General features: G+C 38.7%; 1 protein-coding gene across 3 annotated transcripts in view; it reads left to right on the forward strand.

Annotated features, from left to right (window-relative positions):
- The window catches only part of GRIK3 (glutamate receptor, ionotropic, kainate 3), a 233,117-nt gene that overhangs the window by 124,819 nt on the left and 86,259 nt on the right, over nucleotides 1-22,039 (forward strand). For 2 of the 3 annotated variants that reach the window (XM_011955294.1, XM_011955296.1), the window contains exon 2: nucleotides 18,549-18,725. In XM_011955294.1, coding sequence (XP_011810684.1) covers nucleotides 18,549-18,725 — 177 coding nt within the window. Of the gene's footprint in view, nucleotides 1-16,359; nucleotides 16,371-18,546; nucleotides 18,726-22,039 lie in introns of those variants that run through there. The other variant, XM_011955295.1, reaches the window with a different exon arrangement.

Consider the following 22,039-nt stretch of genomic DNA (forward strand, 5'->3'; position numbering starts at 1 on the left):
AAAGAGAATTTGCCACTTTGCAGTTTTAACAACATCCTTAACTTCCCTGGACTTCCTGTTATCTCCTGTGTAAATTGAGGCAATGTTACTTCCCCTCTAATGGGGTTGCAGAGGTTCTCAGGAGTGTTAAATGTAGCGAGTGGAAAGCATGCAGCATCATCCCTGGAACACAGTCAGTTGTTATTATTGTTGTTGTTGTTGTTATTATTTTTATTATTTGTTTTACCCATTGGGCTTCCACACAAGGTTTTGTTTGAAGAAAATATTCCAGCTGCACCCTGTTCCACTCCTGCTCACGTCTTCTGGGACTCATCTTACACACCCCTCCCTACACACACACACACACACACACACACACACACCCTATCCCATTTCTTAGCGGCCTTAGTGTCTCTGCTCCATTTTATTAAAGCAGAAAGCAGTGACAATTATTTTCATAATGAACTGGCTCTTCAAATTAATGCCAATTACACTATGCAATCATGATTAAGATTATGCATTAATCAACGGTGCCAACCTACTTATTAGCCTCTTTAAATAACGATCATGAGGAATGTATGGGAAGGCAGAGAATGGAAAGGAGCCAGTGGAAAGGGGGGCAACCTCCAGTGGGGCAGGGAACTCTCTCCAAAAGCTGAGACCCAAAGCAGCCCTTCTTGCATGGGCGGAGCTTGGATCAGAACCCAGGACAGTCAGACGCCCAAGCTCCCAAAGCTGTGGGCTCTTTAGAAGCCGCTGTGCAGAAGGGAGAGGGAGCAGGAGGACCCAGGAGGGAGAGGGTAGTGGAGAACCTTGGCCATTTAGCAGTTAAAGAGGTTCAGTGTCCCCTTCCCCGTCTCCAACAACACTAAAGTAAGTGCAGTTTACACCGCCCCCCAGTAATGTCACCCCTGTCTTAGGTCAGGTCCCCTGGAAGCAGAGCCTGAGGCAGGGATTCAGATGCATGGAGTTTATAGAGGGAAGAGTGCTCTTCAGCAAAACCCTGTAGGGGAATGAATAAGGCAGGGTTGGGAAGGGGATGGAGTTGGGCAGAGATGTGCCTCTGCCAAGATCTAACCTGTGCCTGATGCAAGGTGGGGAGGGTCAGGAGGGGCTCCAAAGAATATGTCATACTGCAGATTGTCCCCAACCTGAGGCAAGGGACTGCCTGGCATTTTGAGCACCATTATTAGTCGGTTATTGACAGCAGGCTGCTTCCAGGGGCCCAGGTGAGTGACCCTTCCTCCTGGGCAAGGGGGCCTCTCTCACTGAGAACAGTTCCCTAGAGAAAGGGGTAGCCTGTGAGTGGAACCAAAATTCAAATCGAGGTCTGCCTGTACCTAGAACCCACTCTCTGAACCTCTGTGGTGCCCCCCAATATTTGCTGCCTGGATGTCCCGAGACATTCAGGCCTTTGCAACCACCTTGCCCTTACATGCTCATTAGAACACCTCCCATCCTTGTACTGAGTATGGGGGTGGAAGGACAGCCTGTCACCCACCATGTCTCTGAGGATGCTCTAGGGCTTCCTGTTTCTCCTAATGACCTCATGCTCCAGTGTCTTCTGCTGAGTCTTCTGTCTCCTCTCATCTCGCCTCTTGTGCCTCTGGTCCTTACTCTGTCCCGACTCACTCTGTTTTGGACCATGCCCACCTTCTGTCGCTCTCCTCCAAATAGCAGGAGCTGATGTCAGTTTTCTGTGGCCGACTTTTCTAACAATGGGGCTCCTGGAAGGAAGGGAGGCTCAACTGAAAACCCAGCATCGGACATCACTGTATGAAAAATGCATGGCCCCTTCCTGCCGGGGTGAATTTCTTACTGGACTTGCTCATCTTTGGGACTGGGTTCTGTCCTTTGGGGTCCACTTCATCTCTGTTCCCTTTCTCTTAGTCCTTCCTCCTTCTCTCACATCTTCTCTGCTCAAAAACTCCAGCATGCCGTCTTTGTTTCTTTTGCATCATAATTTGGTTCCGTTATAGTCTTAATTCTTTACCCAGGCCCTAAGGCGCTTTTCCTAAGAAACACTCACCTCTGAAATAAAGGCTGCCCAACCCCAGAACAAGTACAGACTACAGCCAAATGGCCAAATCCAGCCACCCACCACCTGTTTTTTGAATTAATTTTATGTTTTTATTGATACATAATAGATGTACAGGGTTTTGGGGTACATATGATAATGTAATACATTCATATAATTTGTAAAGATCAAGTCAGCATACTTAGGATATTCATCGTCTTAAATAGTTGTCTTTTCTTTATGCTGAAAACCTTCAAATTATTCTCCTCTAGCTATTTTGAAATAAACAATAGGTTATTGTAAATTTACATTAATAGTCATCCCACTGATCTATCAAACACTAGGTCTTATTTCTTCTACTAAGCTATATATTTGTACCCATGAAACCTCTCTTCATTCTGTATTTTTGCAAATAAAGTTTTATTGAAACACAACTGTGCCCACAGTGACACATTGTCTGCGGCTGCCAGCATGCTACAGTGGCAGAAGTGAGTCCTTGCAACAACCACCATCTGGTCCACAAAGCCAAAATTATTTATCATCTAAAACATTTACCCTCTGATCCTTTGCAGACAAAGTTTGTCAACCCTGCCCTAGAAAATGTGGAAGTTCACAATTCACTTTGTTTTTCTAAACGGCATGGTAGCATTTATTTGCTGTTTTCTAAATAGTATAGTAGCATTCATTGTTTCTCTCTTTCTTTGATAGCTACTGTGTATTAAGTCCTTGCCATGTGCCATGCAATAGCTCCATTGTTTTATGTCTTCCTCACAATAATCAGCCCTCTGAGATGTGTACCCCATTTTGCAGATTGAGAAACTGGGTCTCAGAGAGACTGAATAACTTCCTCCAGTGGATAGAGCCAGGTTTGGGACTGAAGAATGGCTGTCATTGAAACCTGCATTGGGAACCTCCCTGGTATTGCACCTGAGTGGAGCGCCACACATGTGCTAGTTGTCTGTTCTTTTCTGCTGCCCTGCAGGGTTGAGCACTCCTTGAAAGCAGGAGCCTAGTGCTGACTTTCTTTTGGTATCCCAGGGCCCAGTGACAGGGTGGCACAGGGCAGAGATTGGTGGGTATTAATGGAGCTGTTTTATATAGGATGAGACTGAGGCTTCATCCCTTGGGCTTAGGTCTTAATGGCTGAGACATGTCACCACCCTTGTTGAGACGATGGCCCCTCTCTTTCCTCCCCTGCCCACCTGCCAAGGTCTGAGAGGCCAGGAAGAGAGTGTGAAGCCCTATGGAGATGGCTTTGTCCCCTGACTTTTTATCCCCATTTGGGATGGGTAGAGGTTTCTTTCTTCAGATTTGTAATAACCAGACCTCTTTCCAGGCTTTCTTTTGTTTTTTTTTGTGTGTGTGTGTGTTTGTTTTCACATTTTGAAGTAATAATACATACTTGTAAATAATTTTGGAAAAATCAAGAAACAAAGAACAGGATAAAAATTATCCATAATTATCATACTGTAATATTATTTTGTAGCATTGGGGAGCAGGGAGAGGATGAAAGTTTTCTATGCCATTAAATATTCTTTAAGAACATTTCACTAAAGCTTTATTTTTTTTTCTTATTACCAAAGCTCTATCTCAATGCAGAGGGCTTGGAAAACAAACAAACAAAAAAAAGCACCAAGCAAAAGCAATCCATTATCTTTTTACTTTCTAGAAAGAACCTCTGTTAACATTTTAGTGTGTGTCCTTCTGGTGTGTCCTTTTTGATTTTAATTGGAATTGCATTAAATTTATAAATTAATTTGAGGAGAAATGACATCTTTACAATATTGAGCCATCCCTTCCAAGGAGTAGGTTATGTCTCTCCATTTATTCAAGTCTTCTTTTATGTCCTCTAGTAAAGTTTTGTAGTTTTCTTGATATAGGAATTGCACATTTATGGTAAGGTGTTTTATTTTTTTGTTGTTGCTTTTGTGAGTAGGGTCTCTTTTTTTCCCCTATAATTCCTTGCTGTTTATTGCTGCTATGTGGGGAGGCTATACGTTTTTCTATATTTGTATGCTGGCCTCTTCATGAGCTCTCTGTTTACTTTCTGCTGGGTTTTCACCTGATTCTCTTGTGTTTTTAAGAGAACCATAATAAGCATCTGCAAGTAATATTAATTGTGTCTCTTTTCTGATTGCAACATCGTGATTTCTTATTTTCATCTTATTCATATCATGATTTTAAGGAATATTTTATTACAAAGAATATCTGTCATACACACAGAGAGAGAGTAGCATAACGAATCCTCATGTGCCCCTCATCTGGCTCCAGCAAAACCTACGGCCTCTTCTGCCCCATCTGTACCCACTTTCCATCATGTGAGTAAAATTCCTCCCACATTTTGAATCCAATTTCAGTCACCGTACCATATCATCCTATGCTTTGATTGATAATGCCTACAAGTTGTTCTGCCATATGGGTGGGTTTTAATATATTGAGTTATCTCTTGCTTTTGGACATTAAGCTGTTTCTATTTTTTTCAATATTATGTAAAAAAAAACCCTTATCCATAGATGTGTTTATATATCTCCAACTTTCTCTAAATTTATATTCCTAGAAATGGAATTACTGGGTCATATGGTATTTTGATCATTTATTTCCCTTTAAACACATACGCACAATCACGATGGCTTTTCTGATGAGAAATGTAACACATGTTCACTGCAGAACTTTTTAAAAATACAGAAAAACACAAAGAAGGAAATTCAAATTACCCATGAGCCTACCACTCAGAGAAAACCACGCTTAACTTTTGGTACGAATTCTTCTTGTGTTTTATGCACGTGTGTGGCACGTCGATGCACACCTGTGCGGATGCACACGCGTACACACTTAAGTGTTACAAACTGTAAGCATGCTGGAGTACTCTGGAAGGGACACAATTATGTGTTCACATGTTCAAACATTACCCTTTTTTCTTTTTAATAGATTGTATTTTTTGGAGCAGTTTTAAGTTCACAGAAAAAACTGAGTGGAAGGCACAGAGATCTCCCATATACCCCCTGCCCACACACATGCATAGCCTCCTCCATGATCAACATCCACCACCAGAGAGGTACATTTGTTACAATGAATGCACTTATACTGACACATCGTCATCATCCAAAGTCCATAGTTTACATTAAGGTTCACTCTTGGTGGTGTACATTCTGTGGGTTTCGACGAATGCATAATGACATCTATTCACCATAATAGTATCATACAGAATCGTTTGACTGCCCTGAAAATCCTCTGTGTTTTTACCAATGCATCCCTCCCACCTCTACCCACTGGAAGCCACTGCTCTTTTTACTATCTCCATAGTTATGCCTTTTCCAGAATGTCAGTAGTTGAAATCATATAGTCTGTAGACTTTTCACATTGGCATCACTTAGTGATAGGCACTTAAGTTTTATCCTTATCTTTTCATGGCTTGATAGCTCATTTCTTTTACATGCTGAATAATATTCCATTGTCTGGATGTAGCCAGTTTGTGTATCCACTCACCTACTGAAGGATATCTTGGTTTCTCCCATGTTTGGGCAATCATGAATAAAGCTGCTGTACATATCCGTGTGCAGGCTTTTGTGTGGACATATTTTCAACTCCTTTGTGTAAATATGAAGGAGTGCCATTGCTGGCTTGTGTGGTAATAGTTGGTTTAATTTCATAAGCAACTGAAAAATATGTCTTTCAAAGTGGCTGTACTATTTCTGCATTCTCACCAGCAATGAATGAGGGCTCCTGTTGTCCCACATCCTTGCCAGGCTTTGGTGTTGCTAGTGTTCTGAATTTGGCCATTCTAATAGATGTGTAGTGGAATCTTGTTGTTGTTTCAATTTACATTTCCCCAATGACATATGATATGGAGTATCTTCATATACTTATTTTCCATCTGTATATCTTATGTTAAGGTCTTTGGCCCACTTTTTAATAAGGTTGTTTGTTTTCTTGTTGTTGAATCTTAAAAGTGGTCTGCATATGTTGTATAATAGTCCATCATCAGGCCAGGCGTGGTGGCTCACGGTAATCCTAGCACTTTGGGAGGCCAAGGCAGACAGATCACTTGAGGTCAGGAGTTCAAGACCAGCCTGGCCAAGATGGTGAAACCCTTTCTCTACTAAAAATACAAAAATTAGCCGGATGTGGTGGTGGGTGCCTGTCATCTCAGCTACTCAGAAGGCTGAGGCAGGAGAATCACTTGAACCCAGGAGGCAGGGGTTGCAGTGAGCTGAGTTTGTACCACTGCACACCAGCCTGGGCAACAGAGCAAGACCGTTTCAAAACAAAACAAAAAAAAGTCCATCATCAGATACGTCCCAGTCGGTGGCTTGGTTTTTCATTCTCTTTACTGTGTCTTTTGCAGAGCAGAAAATTTTAATTTTAATGTAGTTCAGCTTATCAATTCTTCCTTTCATGGATCATGCCTTTGGTATTATATTTAAAAAGCCATTGCCAAACCCAAGGTTATCTAGATTTTCTTCCATGCTATCTTCTAGAAGTTTTATAGTTTTGCATTGTACATTTAGGTCTCTGGTACATTTTGAGTTCGTTTTTGTGAAGAATGAAAGTTCTGTGTCTAGATTCTTTTTTTGCATGTGAATGTCTAGTTGTTCCAGCCCATTTGTTGAAAAATCTATCTTTTCTCCACTGTATTGCCTTTGCTCCCCTGTCGAAGATCAGTTGACTTTATTTATGTAGGTCTGTATCTGAACTCTCCATTCTGTTCCAATGATCTATTTGTCTATTTATATGCCAGTATCACACTATCTTGATTACTATAGCTTTATAGCAATTCTTGAAGTTGAACCATGTCAATCTCCCAACATTGTTCTTCTCCTTCAATATTGTGTTGGTTATTCTGGTCTTTTGCCTCTCTATGTACACTTTAGAATCAGTTTGTCAATAGCTGCAAAATAACTTGCTGAGATTTTGATTGGGATTGCACTGAATCTATACATCAATTTGGGAAAAACTCACATCTTGAAAATAATTGACTTTTCTTATCCATGAACATTGAAGGTCTCTCCATGTATTTAGTTATTCTTTGATCTCTTTCATTAGAGTTGTGAGTTTTACCTCAAATATATCTTGTACATATTTTGTTAGATTTATAACCTAAGTGTTTCTTTTCTTTGCATGCTGATGTAAGTGGTCTGGGTTCTATTTCAAATTCCATTTGTTCATTGTTGGTATATAGAAAAGTAATTGACTTTTGCATATTAACCTTATATTCTGCCACCTTTCTATAACTGCTTATTAGTTCCAAGCAGTAGTTTTCTCTTTTGTTCTTGATTCATGTGGATTTTCTACATAGGGGATCATGTCACCTGTAAACAAAGACAGTTTTATTTCTTCCTTCCCAATCTGAATTTCTTTCATTTCCTTTTCTTGTCTTATTGCATTTGCTAGGACTTCCAGTGTGATGTCAAAAAGCAGTGGGAGAGGGGACAACTTTCCCTTGTACCTGATTTTAGTGGGAAAGCTTCAAGTTTCTCACTGTTATGTATGATGTCAACTGTAGGGTTTTTGTAGATTTACTTGAGAAGAATGTGTATTCTGCTATTAATATTTTTTATGAAGCTGAGGACGTTCTCCTTTATTCTTACTTTACTGAGAGTTTTCATCATTAATAGGGTGTTGGATTTTGTCAAATGCATTTTCTGCATCTGTTGATATGATTATGTGATTTTTCTTCTTTGGCCTGTTGATATTGATATAATGGTTTACATTAATTGATTTTTGAATCTTGAAACAGACTTGCATACCTGGGGTAAATCCCACTTCATTGTGCTATGTAGTTCTTTTTATAAATTGTTAGATTCGATTTGCTAACATTTTGTTGAGGGTTTTTGTATCTGTATTAATGAGAGATATTGATCTGTAGTTTTATTTCTTGTGATGTCTTTGTCTGGTTTTGGTATTAGGGTAATGCTGGCCTTGTAAAATGAGTTAAGAAATAGTCAAAAAAAAAAAAAAAGAAAGAAATAGTCCTCTGTTTCTATCTTCTGAAATAGAGTGTAGAGAATTTGTATTATTTCTTTCTTAAATGTTTAGTAGAATTTACCAGTGACCCCCATCTGGGCTTGGTGCTTTCTGCTTTGTCAGGTTTATTATTAATTCAATTTCTTTAATAGAGATAGTCCTATTCAAATTGTCTCTTTCTTCTTGCGTGAATTTTGACAAATTGTGTTTTTTAAGAAATTCATTTCATCTAGGTTAGCAAATTAGTGGACATAGAGTTATTAATATTCCTTGATTATATTTTTTAAGTCCATGAGATCTATAGTGATATCCCCTCTTTCACTTCTGATACTAACAATTTGTATCCTCTCTCTTTTATTCTTAATTGACCAGATTAGAGGCCTATCAATTTTATCTGTCTTTTCACATGACCAGCTTTTGGTTTCATTGACATCTTTCTGTTGATTTCTTGTTTTCAATTTCATTGACTTCAGCTCTAATTTTTATTATTTCTTTTCCTCTGCTTACTTTGGATTTAATTTGCTCTCCTTTTTCTAGTTTCCTAAGGTGGAAGCTTGTCTTATTAATTTTAGATCTTTCTTCTTTTCTATTTTATGCATTCAGTGCTATAAATTTCTCTCTACACACCGCTTTCACTACATCCCACAAATTTTGATGTTATGTTTTCATTTTTATTTAGTTCAAAATATTTTTAAATTTCTTTTGTGACCCATGTATTATTTGGAAGTACATTGTTTAAGCTGGGCACAATGGTACGTGACTGTAGTCCCAGCTACTCTGGAAGCTGAGGTGGGAGGATCACTTGAGCAGAGGAGTTTGAGTCCATATATCAAGACAAGGAGGAGGAGTTGGGGGGGGAGGAGGAGGAGGAGGAGGAGGACAAGGGAGGAGAAAGAAGGAAGAAGGGGAAGGGGAAGGAGAGCATTGTCTAATCTTCAAGTATTTGGGGATTTCCCTGATCTCATTCTGTTATTGATTTCTAGTTTAATTCCATGGTGGTCTAAGAGTGACATTATATGATTTCTATTGTTTTAAATTTGTTAAGATGTGCTTTATGGACAGAATGTGATCTATATTGCTGAATGTTCCATGTGAGCTTGAGAAAAATGTGTGTTCTGCTGTTGTTGACTGAAGTAGTCTATAGATGTACATTATATCTGATTCCCTAAGGCTGTTGTTGAGTTTAACTATAACTTTACTGATTTTCTGTCAACTGAATCCGTCCATTTCTGATAAAAGGGTGTTGAAGTCTCCTAGTAGAATAGTAAATTCATCCATCTCTCCTTGCCTCCTGTATTTTGATGCTCTCTTTTGAGCACATATACATTAAGGATTGTTATGTCTTCTTGGATAGTTGACCCCTTTATCATTATGTAATGCTTCTCTTTATCTCTGATAAAGTTCCTTGACCCGAAATCTTCTCTGTCTGAATACAGCCACTTTCAATTTCTTTTGATTGATATTAGGATGGTATGTCTTCATTCATTTACTTTTTTATTGTGGTAAAATACAAATAACATAAAATTTGCCATCTTAATCATTTTTAAGTGTACAGTTCAGTGGTACTAAATACATGCATGATGTGCAGCCATCAGCACCACTCGTCTCCATAGCTCTTTTCATCTTGTAAAACTGAAACTCTATAACTCTATACCCATAAAGAATAACTCCACTTTCCCCTCTTCCTCTAGGGTCTGAAAACTACCATTCTATTTTTTGATTCTCTGATTTTTGGCTACTCTACGTACCTCATATAAGTGGAATCATACAATATTTGTCTTTTCGTGGCTGACTTATTTCACTTAGCATACTGTCCTCAATGTTTACTCAAGTTGTAACATTTGCCCAAATGTCCTTCTTTTTTGAGACTGAATAATATTTTATTGTGTGTCTATGCCACATTTTGCTTATTCATCCATCAATGGACACTTGTATTGATTCCATGTTTTAGCTATTGTGAGTAAAGCTGCTACGAACATGGGTGTACAAATATCTGTTTGAGTCTTTGCTTTGAATTCCTTTGGGTATATACCCAGAAGAAATGCTAGGTATATATAGATATATAGTAATTCTATTTTTAATCTTTTGAGGGACCACTATACTGTTTTCTACAGTGGCTTACCATTTCACATTTCCACCAACAGTGCACAAAGGTTCCAATTTCTCCACATCCTCCCCAACACTTTTCTTTTTTTATATAGTGGTTATCCTAATAGGTGTGAGGTAATAACTCACTGTAGTTTTGACTTGAATTTTTCTAATTATTAGTGATATTGAACATCTTTTTATGTGTTTATTGGCCATTTGTAAATCTTCTTTAGAGAAATGTCAAGTCTTTTATATATTTTTAAACCAGGTTGTTTATTTTTTGTTGTTTTTGAGTTTTAAAAGTTCTCTATATGTTCTGGATGTTAATTCCTTATCAAGTATATGATATGCAAGTATCTTCTCCCATTCTGTTGGTTGCATTTTACTCTGTTAATAATGTCTTTTGATACACAGTTTTTTGGACATTTTTTATTAAGCTCAATTTGTTTTTCTTTTCTTGTCTGTGCCTTTGGTGTCATATCCAAGAGATTATTGCCAAATCCAATGCCATAAAGTTTTTGTTCTATGTTTTCTTCTAAGTGTTTTATATTGTTTGAGGTCTTACATTTAAGTATTTAATCCATTTTGAGTTAGTGTTTGTATATGGTGTTAAGGATCCAAATTCATTCTTTTACATGTGGATATTCAGCTATTCCAGAATTATTTTTTGAAAAGACTATCTTTTCCCCATTCAGTGGTCTTAGCACCTTTGTCAAAAATCATTTAACCATACATATGAGGTTTTATTTCTGGACTCTATATATAGTTTGCCTTTATGCCAGTATCACATCGTTTTGATTACTGTAGCTTTGTAGTAAGTTTTGAAATCAGGAAATGTCTTTCAACATTGTTCTTCTTTTTCAAGATTGTTTTTGGCTGTTCGGATTCTTTTGCAATTCCATATGAACTTTAGGATTGGTTTTTCTATTTCTGAAAAAAAAAGTCATTGGGATTTTCATTGACATTGAAATGTCATAAGAATTTCACTGAATCTACAGACACTTTAACAATATTAAGTCTTCCAGTCCATGAACATGGGACGTATTTACATTTATTGATGTCTTATTTAATTTCCTTCAACAATGTTTTGAAGAGTTTTTTACATTTAAAATTTTATTTTTTGTGGGTACATAATAAGTATATATATTTATGAGGTTCATGAGATGTTCACCTGTATTATTTTCCTTCTCTCTAAAGAACATCTTTTAGTATTTCTTGTAAGGCATACAGGCATGTGATATGTAATAATCACATCATGGGAAATGAGGCAGCCATCCCCTCAAGTATTTATCCTTTGTGTTATGAACAATCCAATTATGCTCTTTTAGTTATTTTTAAATGTACAATTAAATTATTATTCATTATAGTCACCCTATTGTGCTATCAAATACTAGGTCTTATTAATTCTTTCTAACTATCTTTTCTGTACCTATTAATTACCCCCACCTCTCCCCACCCACCCTACCACCATCCTTCTCAGCCTCTGGTTACCATCCTTCCACTCTTTATCTCCATTATTTCAATTGTTTTAACTTTGAGCTTCCACAAATAAGTAAGAACATGTGATGTTTGTCTTTCTGTGCCTAATTTCACTTAACATAATGACCTCCAGTTCCATCCACGTTGTTGCAAATGACAGGATCTCATTCTTTCTATGGCTGAATAGTACTCCATTGTGTATAAGTACCACATTTTCTTTATCCATTCATCTGTTGATGGACACTTAGGTTGCTCCCAAATTTTGGTTATTGTGAACAGTGCTGCAACAAACATAGGTGTGCAGATATCTATTCAATATACTAATTTCCTTTCTTTTGAACATATATCCAGCAGTGAGATTGCTAGATCATATGGTAGCTCTATTTTTAGTTTTTTGAGGAACCTCCAAACTGTTCTTCGTAGTGGTTGTACTAATTTACATTCCCACAAACATGATATGAGGGTTCCCTTTTCTCCACATCCTCAGCAGCATTTATTATTGCATGTCTTTTGGATATAAGCCATTTTAACTGGACTGAGATGATATCTCATTGTAGTTTGGATTTGCATTTTTCTGATGATTAATGATGTGAGCATCTTTTCATATGCCTGCTTGCCATTTATATGTCCTTTTTTGAGAAATGTCTATTTAAATCATTTCCCCATTTTATTTTGTAGTTTTCATTGTACAGGTACAAGACTTTCATCTCCTTAGTTAATTCCTAAGTAGTTTGTCCTTTGTGAGATTATTATAAATGGAATTATTTTGTGATTTCCTTTTCAGATTGTTAATTGTTAGGTATAGAAATGCAACTGATTTTGTGTATTGACTTTGTGTTCTGTTACTTTGCCAAATTTTATTAGCTCTGTATTGTATTCTGTTACTTTGCCAAATTTTATTATATGGATATAAGACCATATTATCTGCAGACAGATAATTTTACTTTTTCCTTTCTAACTTGGATGCCTTCTTTTTCTTTTTCTTGCCTAACTGCTCTGGATAGAACTTGCAGTACAACATTTAATAGAAGTGGTGAAAGTGGACATCCTAGCCTTGTCACTGATCTTAGAGGAAAAGCTTTCAGTCTCTTACCATTGAGTATGACATTTGCTGTGGGCTATTCATAAATGGCTTTTATTATGTTGAGATAGTTCCCTTTTGTTCCTAGTTGTTTAGTGTCTTTTATCATGAAAAGTTGTTGAATTTTGTCAAATGCTGCTTCTGCATTGATTCAGATGATCACATGTCTTTCTTTTCCTTTATTCTGTTAATATGATGTATTATATTGATCAGTTGTTATGTTTTGACCATCCTTGCATTCCAGGAATAAATTTTTCATTTGTTCATTTACTTTTATTTTATGTGCACCTGTATAGTTAAAGTAGGTTTATTGTAGACAACATATAGTTGGATCTTGTTTTTTGATCCATTTTGACAATCTCTTTTACTTGATGCATTTAGACCTTTGATGTTTAAAATGAGAATTGATATAATTGGATTAATATCCACCTTATTCGTCAGTGTTTCCTATTTGTAGCCCTTGTTCTTTGTTTCTATTTTTGTCTTCCTGCCCTTTTCTGCCTTTTGCGATTTTAAAAGTACATTTTATCATTTCATTTCCTCTCCTCACTTAGCATGTCAATTGTACTGTTTTTCAGTACTTTCCCTAGAATTTGCAGTATACATATGCAACTAATCCAAGTCCACTCTCAAATAATGTTATTCTGCTTCACAGATAGTGTGTTTTATAATAACAAAATAATTCTAATTCCTCCCTCCCATCCTTATATCATTTGCTGTCATTCATTTTGCTCATAAATAAGCATACATAAGTAAATATATATGAATACATTGTTGCTATTATTATTGTGAACAAACTATTGTCTGTTAAATCAATTAAGAATAAGAAAAATACATTTTTTAAAATTTTACCTTCACTTATTCTTTCTTCAGTGTTCTTCTTGTATGTAGATTGTAGTTTCTGACCTATATTATTTTCCTTCTCTCTAAAGAACATATTTTAATAATTCTTGCAAGGCAGATCTACTGGCAACAAATTTCACTGATTTTTGTTTGTCAGAGAAAGTCTTTATCTCTGCTTTTGAAAGATAATTTCTCAGGATGCAGAATTATAGGTTGGTTTTTATTTTCTCTCAATACTTTATATATTTCACTTCACTCTCTTCTTGCTTGCATGGTTTCTGAAGAGAAGTCAGATGTAATTCTTATCTTTTTTCCTCCATAGATAAGACGTATTTTTCTTCTGGATTCTGTCAGGATTTATTCTTGATCTTTGATTTTCTACTGTTTGCAAATGATATGCCTCAGTGTCATTTTGGGGACATATTTCCTGCTTGGTGCTTGGTGTTCTCTAAGGATGCTAGATCTGTGGTTTGGTGTCTGACATTAATTTGGATAAAGTCATTACTGTTTTCAAATATCTCTCCTGATCATTTCTCTCTCCCTTCTCCTTCTTGCATTTCCATTAGGCATTTTTACAGCCACAGTTTTTGGATATTCTGTTTTCTTCTTCCAGGCTTTCTGCTCTTTGCTTTTCAGTTTTGGAGGTTTCTATTGAGTTATCCTCAAGCTCAGAGACCTGCTTCTCAGCTGTGTTCAGTCAACTTATAAGCCCATCAAAGGCACTCTTCATTTCGTTACAGTGTTTTGTTTTGTTTTGTATTTTATCTCTAACATTTATTTTTTTTCTTAGAATTCCCATCTCTTTGCATATCTGTTCTTGCATGCTATCCACTTTATCCATTAGAGCCCTTAGCATATTAATCATAGTTGTTTTGAATTTCTGATCTGATAATTCCAAAATCCCTGCCATATCTGAATCTGGTTCTGATGCTTGCTCTGTCTCTTCAAAGTATGGTTTTTATGCCTTTTAGTATGCCCTGTAATTTTTTCTTGATAGCTGGACATGATGTACTGGGTGAAAGGAACTGCTGAAAATAAGGCCTTTAGTGATGTAGTGGTAAGGGGTGGGGAGAGGGGGGAGCATTCTATAGTGCTATGATTACATCTCAGTCTTTTGGTGAGCCCCTGGGCTGTGAACTTCACAGGTGCTTCTCCCCACCTACCCCGCAACACACACGTAGATGGGATAGGATGGCTAGGGTGAGCTGGAGTTGAGTGTTTCCCTTCCACCTGGTCAATTAGTCTCTCATGAAACCCCAGCAGGTTAGGCTCTGGCTAACTAGTTTCCTCTGAGGACAAACCTTGTTAAAAAGAACAGAATGCTCTGGCATATTTTGAAATGATTCCTTTTCCCCTTTCACTGCCAGAAGTACATGAGGATTTTTCTCCATTATTCACTTAAGAACCTGGTAGAACTTCAGGAGTAAAACTCACAAAAGCGTGGGGTCCCAGTGAAGGCTTCCCCTGAGGTTTTTGTCTCTCAGACTTATCCACACTGAGCCTCCAGCAACTAGTCAATTACACTTCCGGTTTTCCTACCTGCGCACCGATTCCCATGGAGGTTTCTGCTCCAATAAGTTGTAATTCTCTCTATTTACCTATCTTTCCAATTCTGGGGGCAGTGGTTCACCCTGTGACCTCACTTCTCTTACAGATCTAAGAAGAGTTGTTGATTTTTCAGTTTGTTCAGCTTTCACTGGTTGTTAGGACAGAGTGGCAACTTTCAAGCTTCTTACATGCCAGACCAGAGACTGGAAACCACTACTTTTTAGAATTTTCGGAACAATTGAAATAATCCAAATACCCATCAACTGGTGAATGAATAAATAAAATGTGGTACATCTATACAAAGTAATATTATTGAGGAATAAAGTACTGATATATTATACTAATATGGATGAACCGCAAAAGCACACTAAATGCAAGAAGCCAGATGCAAAAGACCACCTATTGCATGATTCCATTTATGTGAAATGTTCAGAAAAGACAAAAAGTAAATTAGTGGTTGCCTGGGAGTGGGGATGAAAACTTTAATTGACTGTAAATGGGCACGAGGATTCTTATTGGGTGACGGGAAGGTTTTAAAACAGGATTGTGCTTATGGTCATAGAACTCAGTAAATTGACTAAAAATCATTGTACACTTTAAAACAGGTGAATCTTGTAGAATGTAATAACACCTCAACCAAATCAGTTGTTAAAAATAATAAAAGTTTTACTGGAAAAAATATAGAAAGGCATCAAGAACAAAACAAGAAATGTCTTCTATTCTTGTGTTGAAGACGTAAGTTCTTCCTCTTCTAAAGGAAATTGTACTGCACCTCTGCCTTCATTGTTCACTTAAAAATATACCTTGGAGATTTCCTGTGTCATTAAATTTTTGTGATTATATGTAAGTACATAGACAATAGTTCACTATTTCTCTGGTTGGACGTCCCTAGATCTCCTTCCCCATACATGATCCATATGCCCACTGTTGTTGTTGGAGTCCATTTCTAGATATCAAAGTCCCAAGTCAAAGGAGTGGACACTTTTAGGGCTTTTGGTAAATTTCTAATGTCCATCTCGACAGGCTGGGTATACATTGCCCCCTCCACCCATAGTCAAGCAGGTGTCTCTTTCTAAACAACTATTCCTGCACCAAAGCTGGAGCCATGGTTTATTTTGTATCTTTACCAACTGGATGAGCAAAAATGGAATCTCATTGTTGGTTTAAATTGAGTTCATTTTAATTATTAGGGAAGTTGCACACTTCTTCATACATTAATAGCTCCTTTGCATTATTTTCTTTTCTTTTGTTAAATGTTCATACTTTTTCTTTGCACATTTTTCCATGGGAGTATTTGTCCTTTTTGTAGAATTTAAGTGCTTTTTATAAAATAAGAGCATTAATCTTTATGCTCCCACATATGTTACAAATATTTAATTCAAGTTTGTGTTTGTAATTTAATTTTGTTTTTGGTTTTTAATGGGTAGAAGTTTTATGTTATTTTTGTGGATCTCTCAATCTTTCTTTTATAGTTTCTGATGTTTTTCAAAAGTTTAGAAAGGCCTCCTCTACCCAATATTGTATAATATTCACCTATATTTTCTTTTTCGGTACTTTTATAGTATTTTATCTGCTCCTCCTCTTACCCATTTGCCATTAATCTTTAATTTATCTGGAATTTATTTTATGTGTAGATTAAGATTGAATTATAACTTAAGTTTCTTCCAAATAATTGAATAATTGTCACAGCACAGTTAATGAATAATTCATTTACTTACTGATTGGAAATAGCCATCTTTCTCATGTTTTAAATACTTATCTCTACTTGAGTCTCTTTATGGGAGCTTTTATCCTGTTCCTTTGATCTATCTGTGTTTTCATATGCTATTACAACATGAATTTAATTATTTGGCTTAATGATATATTTTAAAATCTGGCAGTACGAGTCACCTCTCATTCTTTTTAAAACATGTTTTGGTCATTAGTTCATGTTTAGTCTTTCAGATACATTTTAGAGTCATTTTATCAGGAAAAGAAAAATCCTTTCATGATTCTGATTGGAATTAAACTGAAAAATTAATTTGGAAAAATTGACACCTCTACACGTGAACGTTACTATTCAGAAACACACCATGCCTCTTCATTTAAGGCTATGTTTATATCTCTCATGAAAGTGCTTTTTTTTTTTATTTATTTTGGTCATTTTTTAGTTTTTTTTCTTTTCTTTTTATTTTGTAAAGACAAGGTGTCACTATGTTGCCCAAGCTGGTCTTGAACTCCTGGCTTCAATCATCGTCTTCCTACCTTGGCCTCCAGAAGTGTTGGGATCACAGGCATAAGCCACTGCTCCCAGTCTGTTTTTGTTATGTTTTAAAACTGGAATTGCAACCCAGCATGGTGGCTCACGCCTATAATCCCAGCACTTTGGGAGGGAGGCCAAGGCAGGTGGTTCACCTGAGGTCAAGAGTTCCAGACCAGCCTGGCCAACATGGTGAAACCCCATCTCTACTAAAAATACAAAAATTAGCCGGGCATAGTGGCGTGTGCCTGTAGTCCCAGCAACTTGAGAAACTGAGGTTGGAGAATCGCTTGAACCCAGGAAGTGGAGGCTGCAGTGAGCAGAGATTGTGCCATTGCGCTCCAGCCTGAGCAACAAGAGTGAAACTCCAACTCAAATAAATAGAACAGGAATTGCACACTTCTTATTTGGTTTATTATTAGTTATTCAATGTTTTTGCTGATATTGTAAAAGAAATTCATTTGCTATTAAGTTTTTTTACTGATTGTCACTGATATGAAGAAACATTTCTAATTTGTGCTAACTGGTCATTTAACTTAACTCTCCTGCCAGCTCTTTCTTGTTTTCATGTTTAGGGATTATTTTAAGGGTTTTTATATCATTTGCAAATAAGAATTTATTTCTCTCCAAATGTTGTGCCTCTAAATTATTTTTCTTTCTTATTTCATTGGTTAATGGTGTGGTGCGAATCCTCCCCCATGCCTCTTATTTTTCTTTAATGAGAATGCCTCTAGTTTTTCACCATTAGTATGATATTAAAGGCTGATTTAAGCTTAAAAAGCTTCAAGGAAGTATCTCTTCTGGTGCTATTTTATTAAGCATCCTTAACAGCAATAGATATTGGATTTTATTAAATGCCATCTTGCATTTTGTGAGTTGGTTATTTTTTTTTCTTGTTTGAACTATTGATGTGATAGAATGATATTCATAGATTTCTTTATATTGAACCAGTCTTAGATTCCTAGAATAAAACACTGCGTGATCATGGTATGTTATCCTGGTAATATCCTGGTAGATTCTGCTTGCCAGAATTCTATTGAGAATTTTCACAGCAATATTAATAAGTTGGTAATCTTATTTTGGCCCTGTCGGGCTCTGTTATCAGGAATTTGCTGGTTGAGTGAAATGAACGAGGAGGATTTTCTTATTTCTTGTGCTCCTGCACACTTTCTAGGTATGGCAGTTACCTAGGATATTATTGAACATTTCAGGGAGCAGGCAGCTTGTCTATAAAAGCTTCTGAGCCAGGCATGCTTGCTAGAGCCCCATCCCTCCTTCCAACCACACACAATTTTACCCATCTTTCACAGGAGGAATCTTCGAGTATGCGGACGGCCCCAACGCCCAGGTCATGAACGCCGAGGAACACGCCTTTCGATTTTCTGCCAACATCATCAATAGGAACAGGACTCTGCTGCCCAATACGACCTTGACCTATGACATACAGAGGATTCACTTCCATGACAGCTTCGAGGCGACCAAAAAGGGTGAGTGTGCAGCTCCTGCCTCTGTTCTCTTCCCGGCCTGGGGATAGGAAGCGCTGCATTTGCTGTCCGAGATCCTGGGAATGGGCCAGAGCTCCAGGTAGGTTCAGAGCATTTTCCACCTGGTTTGGGCTTGGAGTCAGAGTGCCTGGACTTGTATCCTAGCAACTCTGATATTAGTTGTGTGACCTTGGACAAAATGCACTGTGCCTCAGTTTTCTCATCTGCGAAATGGATGCATTTCTGTAACGTACTTAGAATAGTAAGCACTGGCATGTAGGAAGTACCATATAGGACTTTACTCTTACTGCACTTGGCTGCTTTGCCCTCCACATACTGAGCTGCCAGGTCAGGGACCCAATTTCTGGGTCCCACCCACCTGCTTCTCCTTGCCTTGCATTCTGGAGGTCAGAGTCCCTGATATTGAGCAGTTACTGCTGATATATATATATATATTTTTTTTTTTTTTTTTTTTGACAGAGTCTCACTCTGTTGCCCAGGCTGGAGTACAGTGGTGTGATCTCTGCTCACTGCAACCTCTGCCTCCCAGGTTCAAACAATTCTCCTCTCTCCGCCTCCTGAGTAGTTGGGACTACAGGCGCATGCCATCACACCCACCTAATTTTTGTATTTTTAGTGGAGATGGGGTTTCACCATGTTGGCCAGGCTGTTCTTGAACTCCTGACCTTAGGTGATCTACCCACCTCGGCCTCCCAAAGTGCTGGGATTACAGGCGTGAGCCACTGCTCCCGGCCATTCTGACATTTTTGAGGCCACGCTGCTGCATCTCAGAGCTGATCTGCAGACAGACAAGAGGTGCCCCACCCTGGTTTAGCCTGGATCATCCGAAGAGTGATCCTTCACCCGTGACCCCTCTCTCTGCTGTTTTGCCCCCTCCCTGCCTGTGTCCTGCCACTCTTTTCCCAGCATGCCCTGCAGCCTACGCTGTGCAGTGAAGTGTCCATCTCCCTGCTGAGAGTCTATGCTGACACCCTCTGCCTGGCCTTGTCCAGTTAGAAAACGACTGAACTCAACCAAAACTGCTCAATAAAAAGGTCAGGACAAAGAACAAACGCCTAGAATCAGAGTGCAGAGGCCCTCGTGGGTACAGCCACCCACAAAAAACTAGACTGGGTTTTTTGTCTATGTTTTCTAAAAGTTACTCAAATAATACAATGACTCCCTAGCAGTACGCCTGTGATTCAGCACAGGGACCTTCCCCATCCAGGCAGGGAATCCGGGGCAGAGTTTCTGAGCCTTCCCGGAGTTACTTCCTCCAGGAAATTATAGTCCCGCCCTATGTGAAACTGCCAAGTTGTTGGTGAGCAGGCCCAAGACAGAAACCCCCCAGCTCCTAAAAATCTAGCCCTGGGCTTCCAAGTGACCAAAGCCACAACCCCTCCTCTCCCCGCCTCCCCCCGAGACAACATGACTTGCTTTCTTAAAATCTTGGATGGAACATCTCATGATCTTTCTCTAAATCATCATCAGAATCCATGAGGGCCTTTCCAGTCTAGCCCCAACCTGACCTTCCAGCCACATCCATGCCATTTGCTCCCTTAGGCCGTGGGTTCTAACCACACCTGCCCTCCTCAGGGTGCCATGCTTCCTCCCACCTCTGGGCTTCCACACATGCTGCCCCCTCTGCTTGTAATTCCCTTTCTCCAGCCCACCCTGTCCTGCTCTTTGCCTGGCCAACTCATCTTTCTCTTCTCAAACTTCCAGTCCTCAGGGAGACCCTCCCCAAACCCCTAGACAAGGTCAGTTCTCCTTGCTTTTAACCCTCTGAACTTTTCTTTCATAAGCCTGACGTGTGTGTGTGAGAGAGAGGTCATGTGGTTATTGTACATTTCTTCCACTTGTCTGCAAGCCCTGGTGCCTTTTTACTGCTTCGCTATAGAACTTGGCATGAGCCTGACACACAGGAGGCACAAAATCAGTCCTGGTGGTTTGATCGGATACACAAATGAATGTGTGTCAAACCCACTTAACGAATATTGTTCCTTATGATCCCTGCAAGAAAAAAGGCCCTGCCCTTTATAGGTCATGCCCAAGGAAGCTAAGTCATAGGACCAATAACTGTAACAACCAGAAAATGAGAGAGAAATACAGAAGTGTTGTGGTACAAGCAGGAAGGCTCCCTGGAAGAGGAGAGGTTTGAATTGAGCTTTGAAGGATGATGGGAAAGAGTGAGGAGTGGGATAAGGCAGAAGGTAGAGTGGAAAATACAAGTTGTTTGAAGGAGCCAGTTTATGCACTTGAGAAGTCTGTTGAGCACCCACTGTGTGCCAGGTGCTGGGGATCCCAAAGTGGCTAAGACAGAGGTGCCTGGTTCCTGTGACCATGGAGCTTATAATCTAGTGGCTGAAGCAACAGGTGCTGTACTGGGAGTTGCAGGAGAGAGTCCAGGAAAGGGAGGGTGAAGCTTTAGCTTGGTCAAGGAGCATGAGTTTATAAGAAACAGACACCTACTCAAGCTAGATCGAGAAAAAAGGAACTGCCACCCAAATCAAGATATAGACCATGTGAGCCCTTCAGAAGCCCCCGTACCCCTCCCAGTCATTCCTCTCCCAAGGTCACCACCGTTCTGATTGCTGGTGTCCCACACTGGTTTTTGCTGTTTTTGAACTTTACATAAATGAAATCATTCAGTGTCTACTCTTTTAAGCCTTGCTCTTTGCTCTGTCTCATATCCGTGAGATTGTCTACGTGGCTGAATATATTGGTCTTCATTGATGTACAATGTTCTGTTACATGAATATATCCGTTTTTTAAAAATCCATTTCACTTTTGTTGCACTTATGAGTTGGTTCTGCATCTGCTTGTGATGCACATGTATATTCATTTTTGTTGGGTATGTACTTAGGAGTGGAAGTGTGGGGGTCACGGAATGTGCATATGTTTAGCCAAACAGTTTTCCAAAGCTGCTGCACAGTCTGCACTCCCCGCAGCTATGTTTGAGAGTGGCACTTGCCCTACATCTTCACTAACACTTGGTAAAGTCAGTTTTATTTTTAAATTTTGGCCATTCTGGTGGTTTCTGTAGTGAGTCTCATTATACATATGTAGCGAGTCTCTCTCTCTCTCTCTCTCTTTCTTTCTCTCTCTCTCTCTCTCTCTCAAAACTTTTTTGAGGCGGAATTTCACTCTTGTTGCCCAGGCTGGAGTGCAATGGTGCCACCTCAGCTCATTGCAACCTCTGCCTCTTGGGTTCAAGCAGTTCTCCTACCTCAGCCTCCCAAGTAGCTGGGATTACAGGCATCCACCACCACACCCGACTAATTTTTTGTATTTTTAGTAGAGATGGGGTTTCATCA

This window comes from Colobus angolensis, unplaced genomic scaffold, assembly GCF_000951035.1.
Source record: "Colobus angolensis palliatus isolate OR3802 unplaced genomic scaffold, Cang.pa_1.0 Scaffold4, whole genome shotgun sequence".
Lineage (NCBI taxonomy): Eukaryota > Metazoa > Chordata > Mammalia > Primates > Cercopithecidae > Colobus > Colobus angolensis.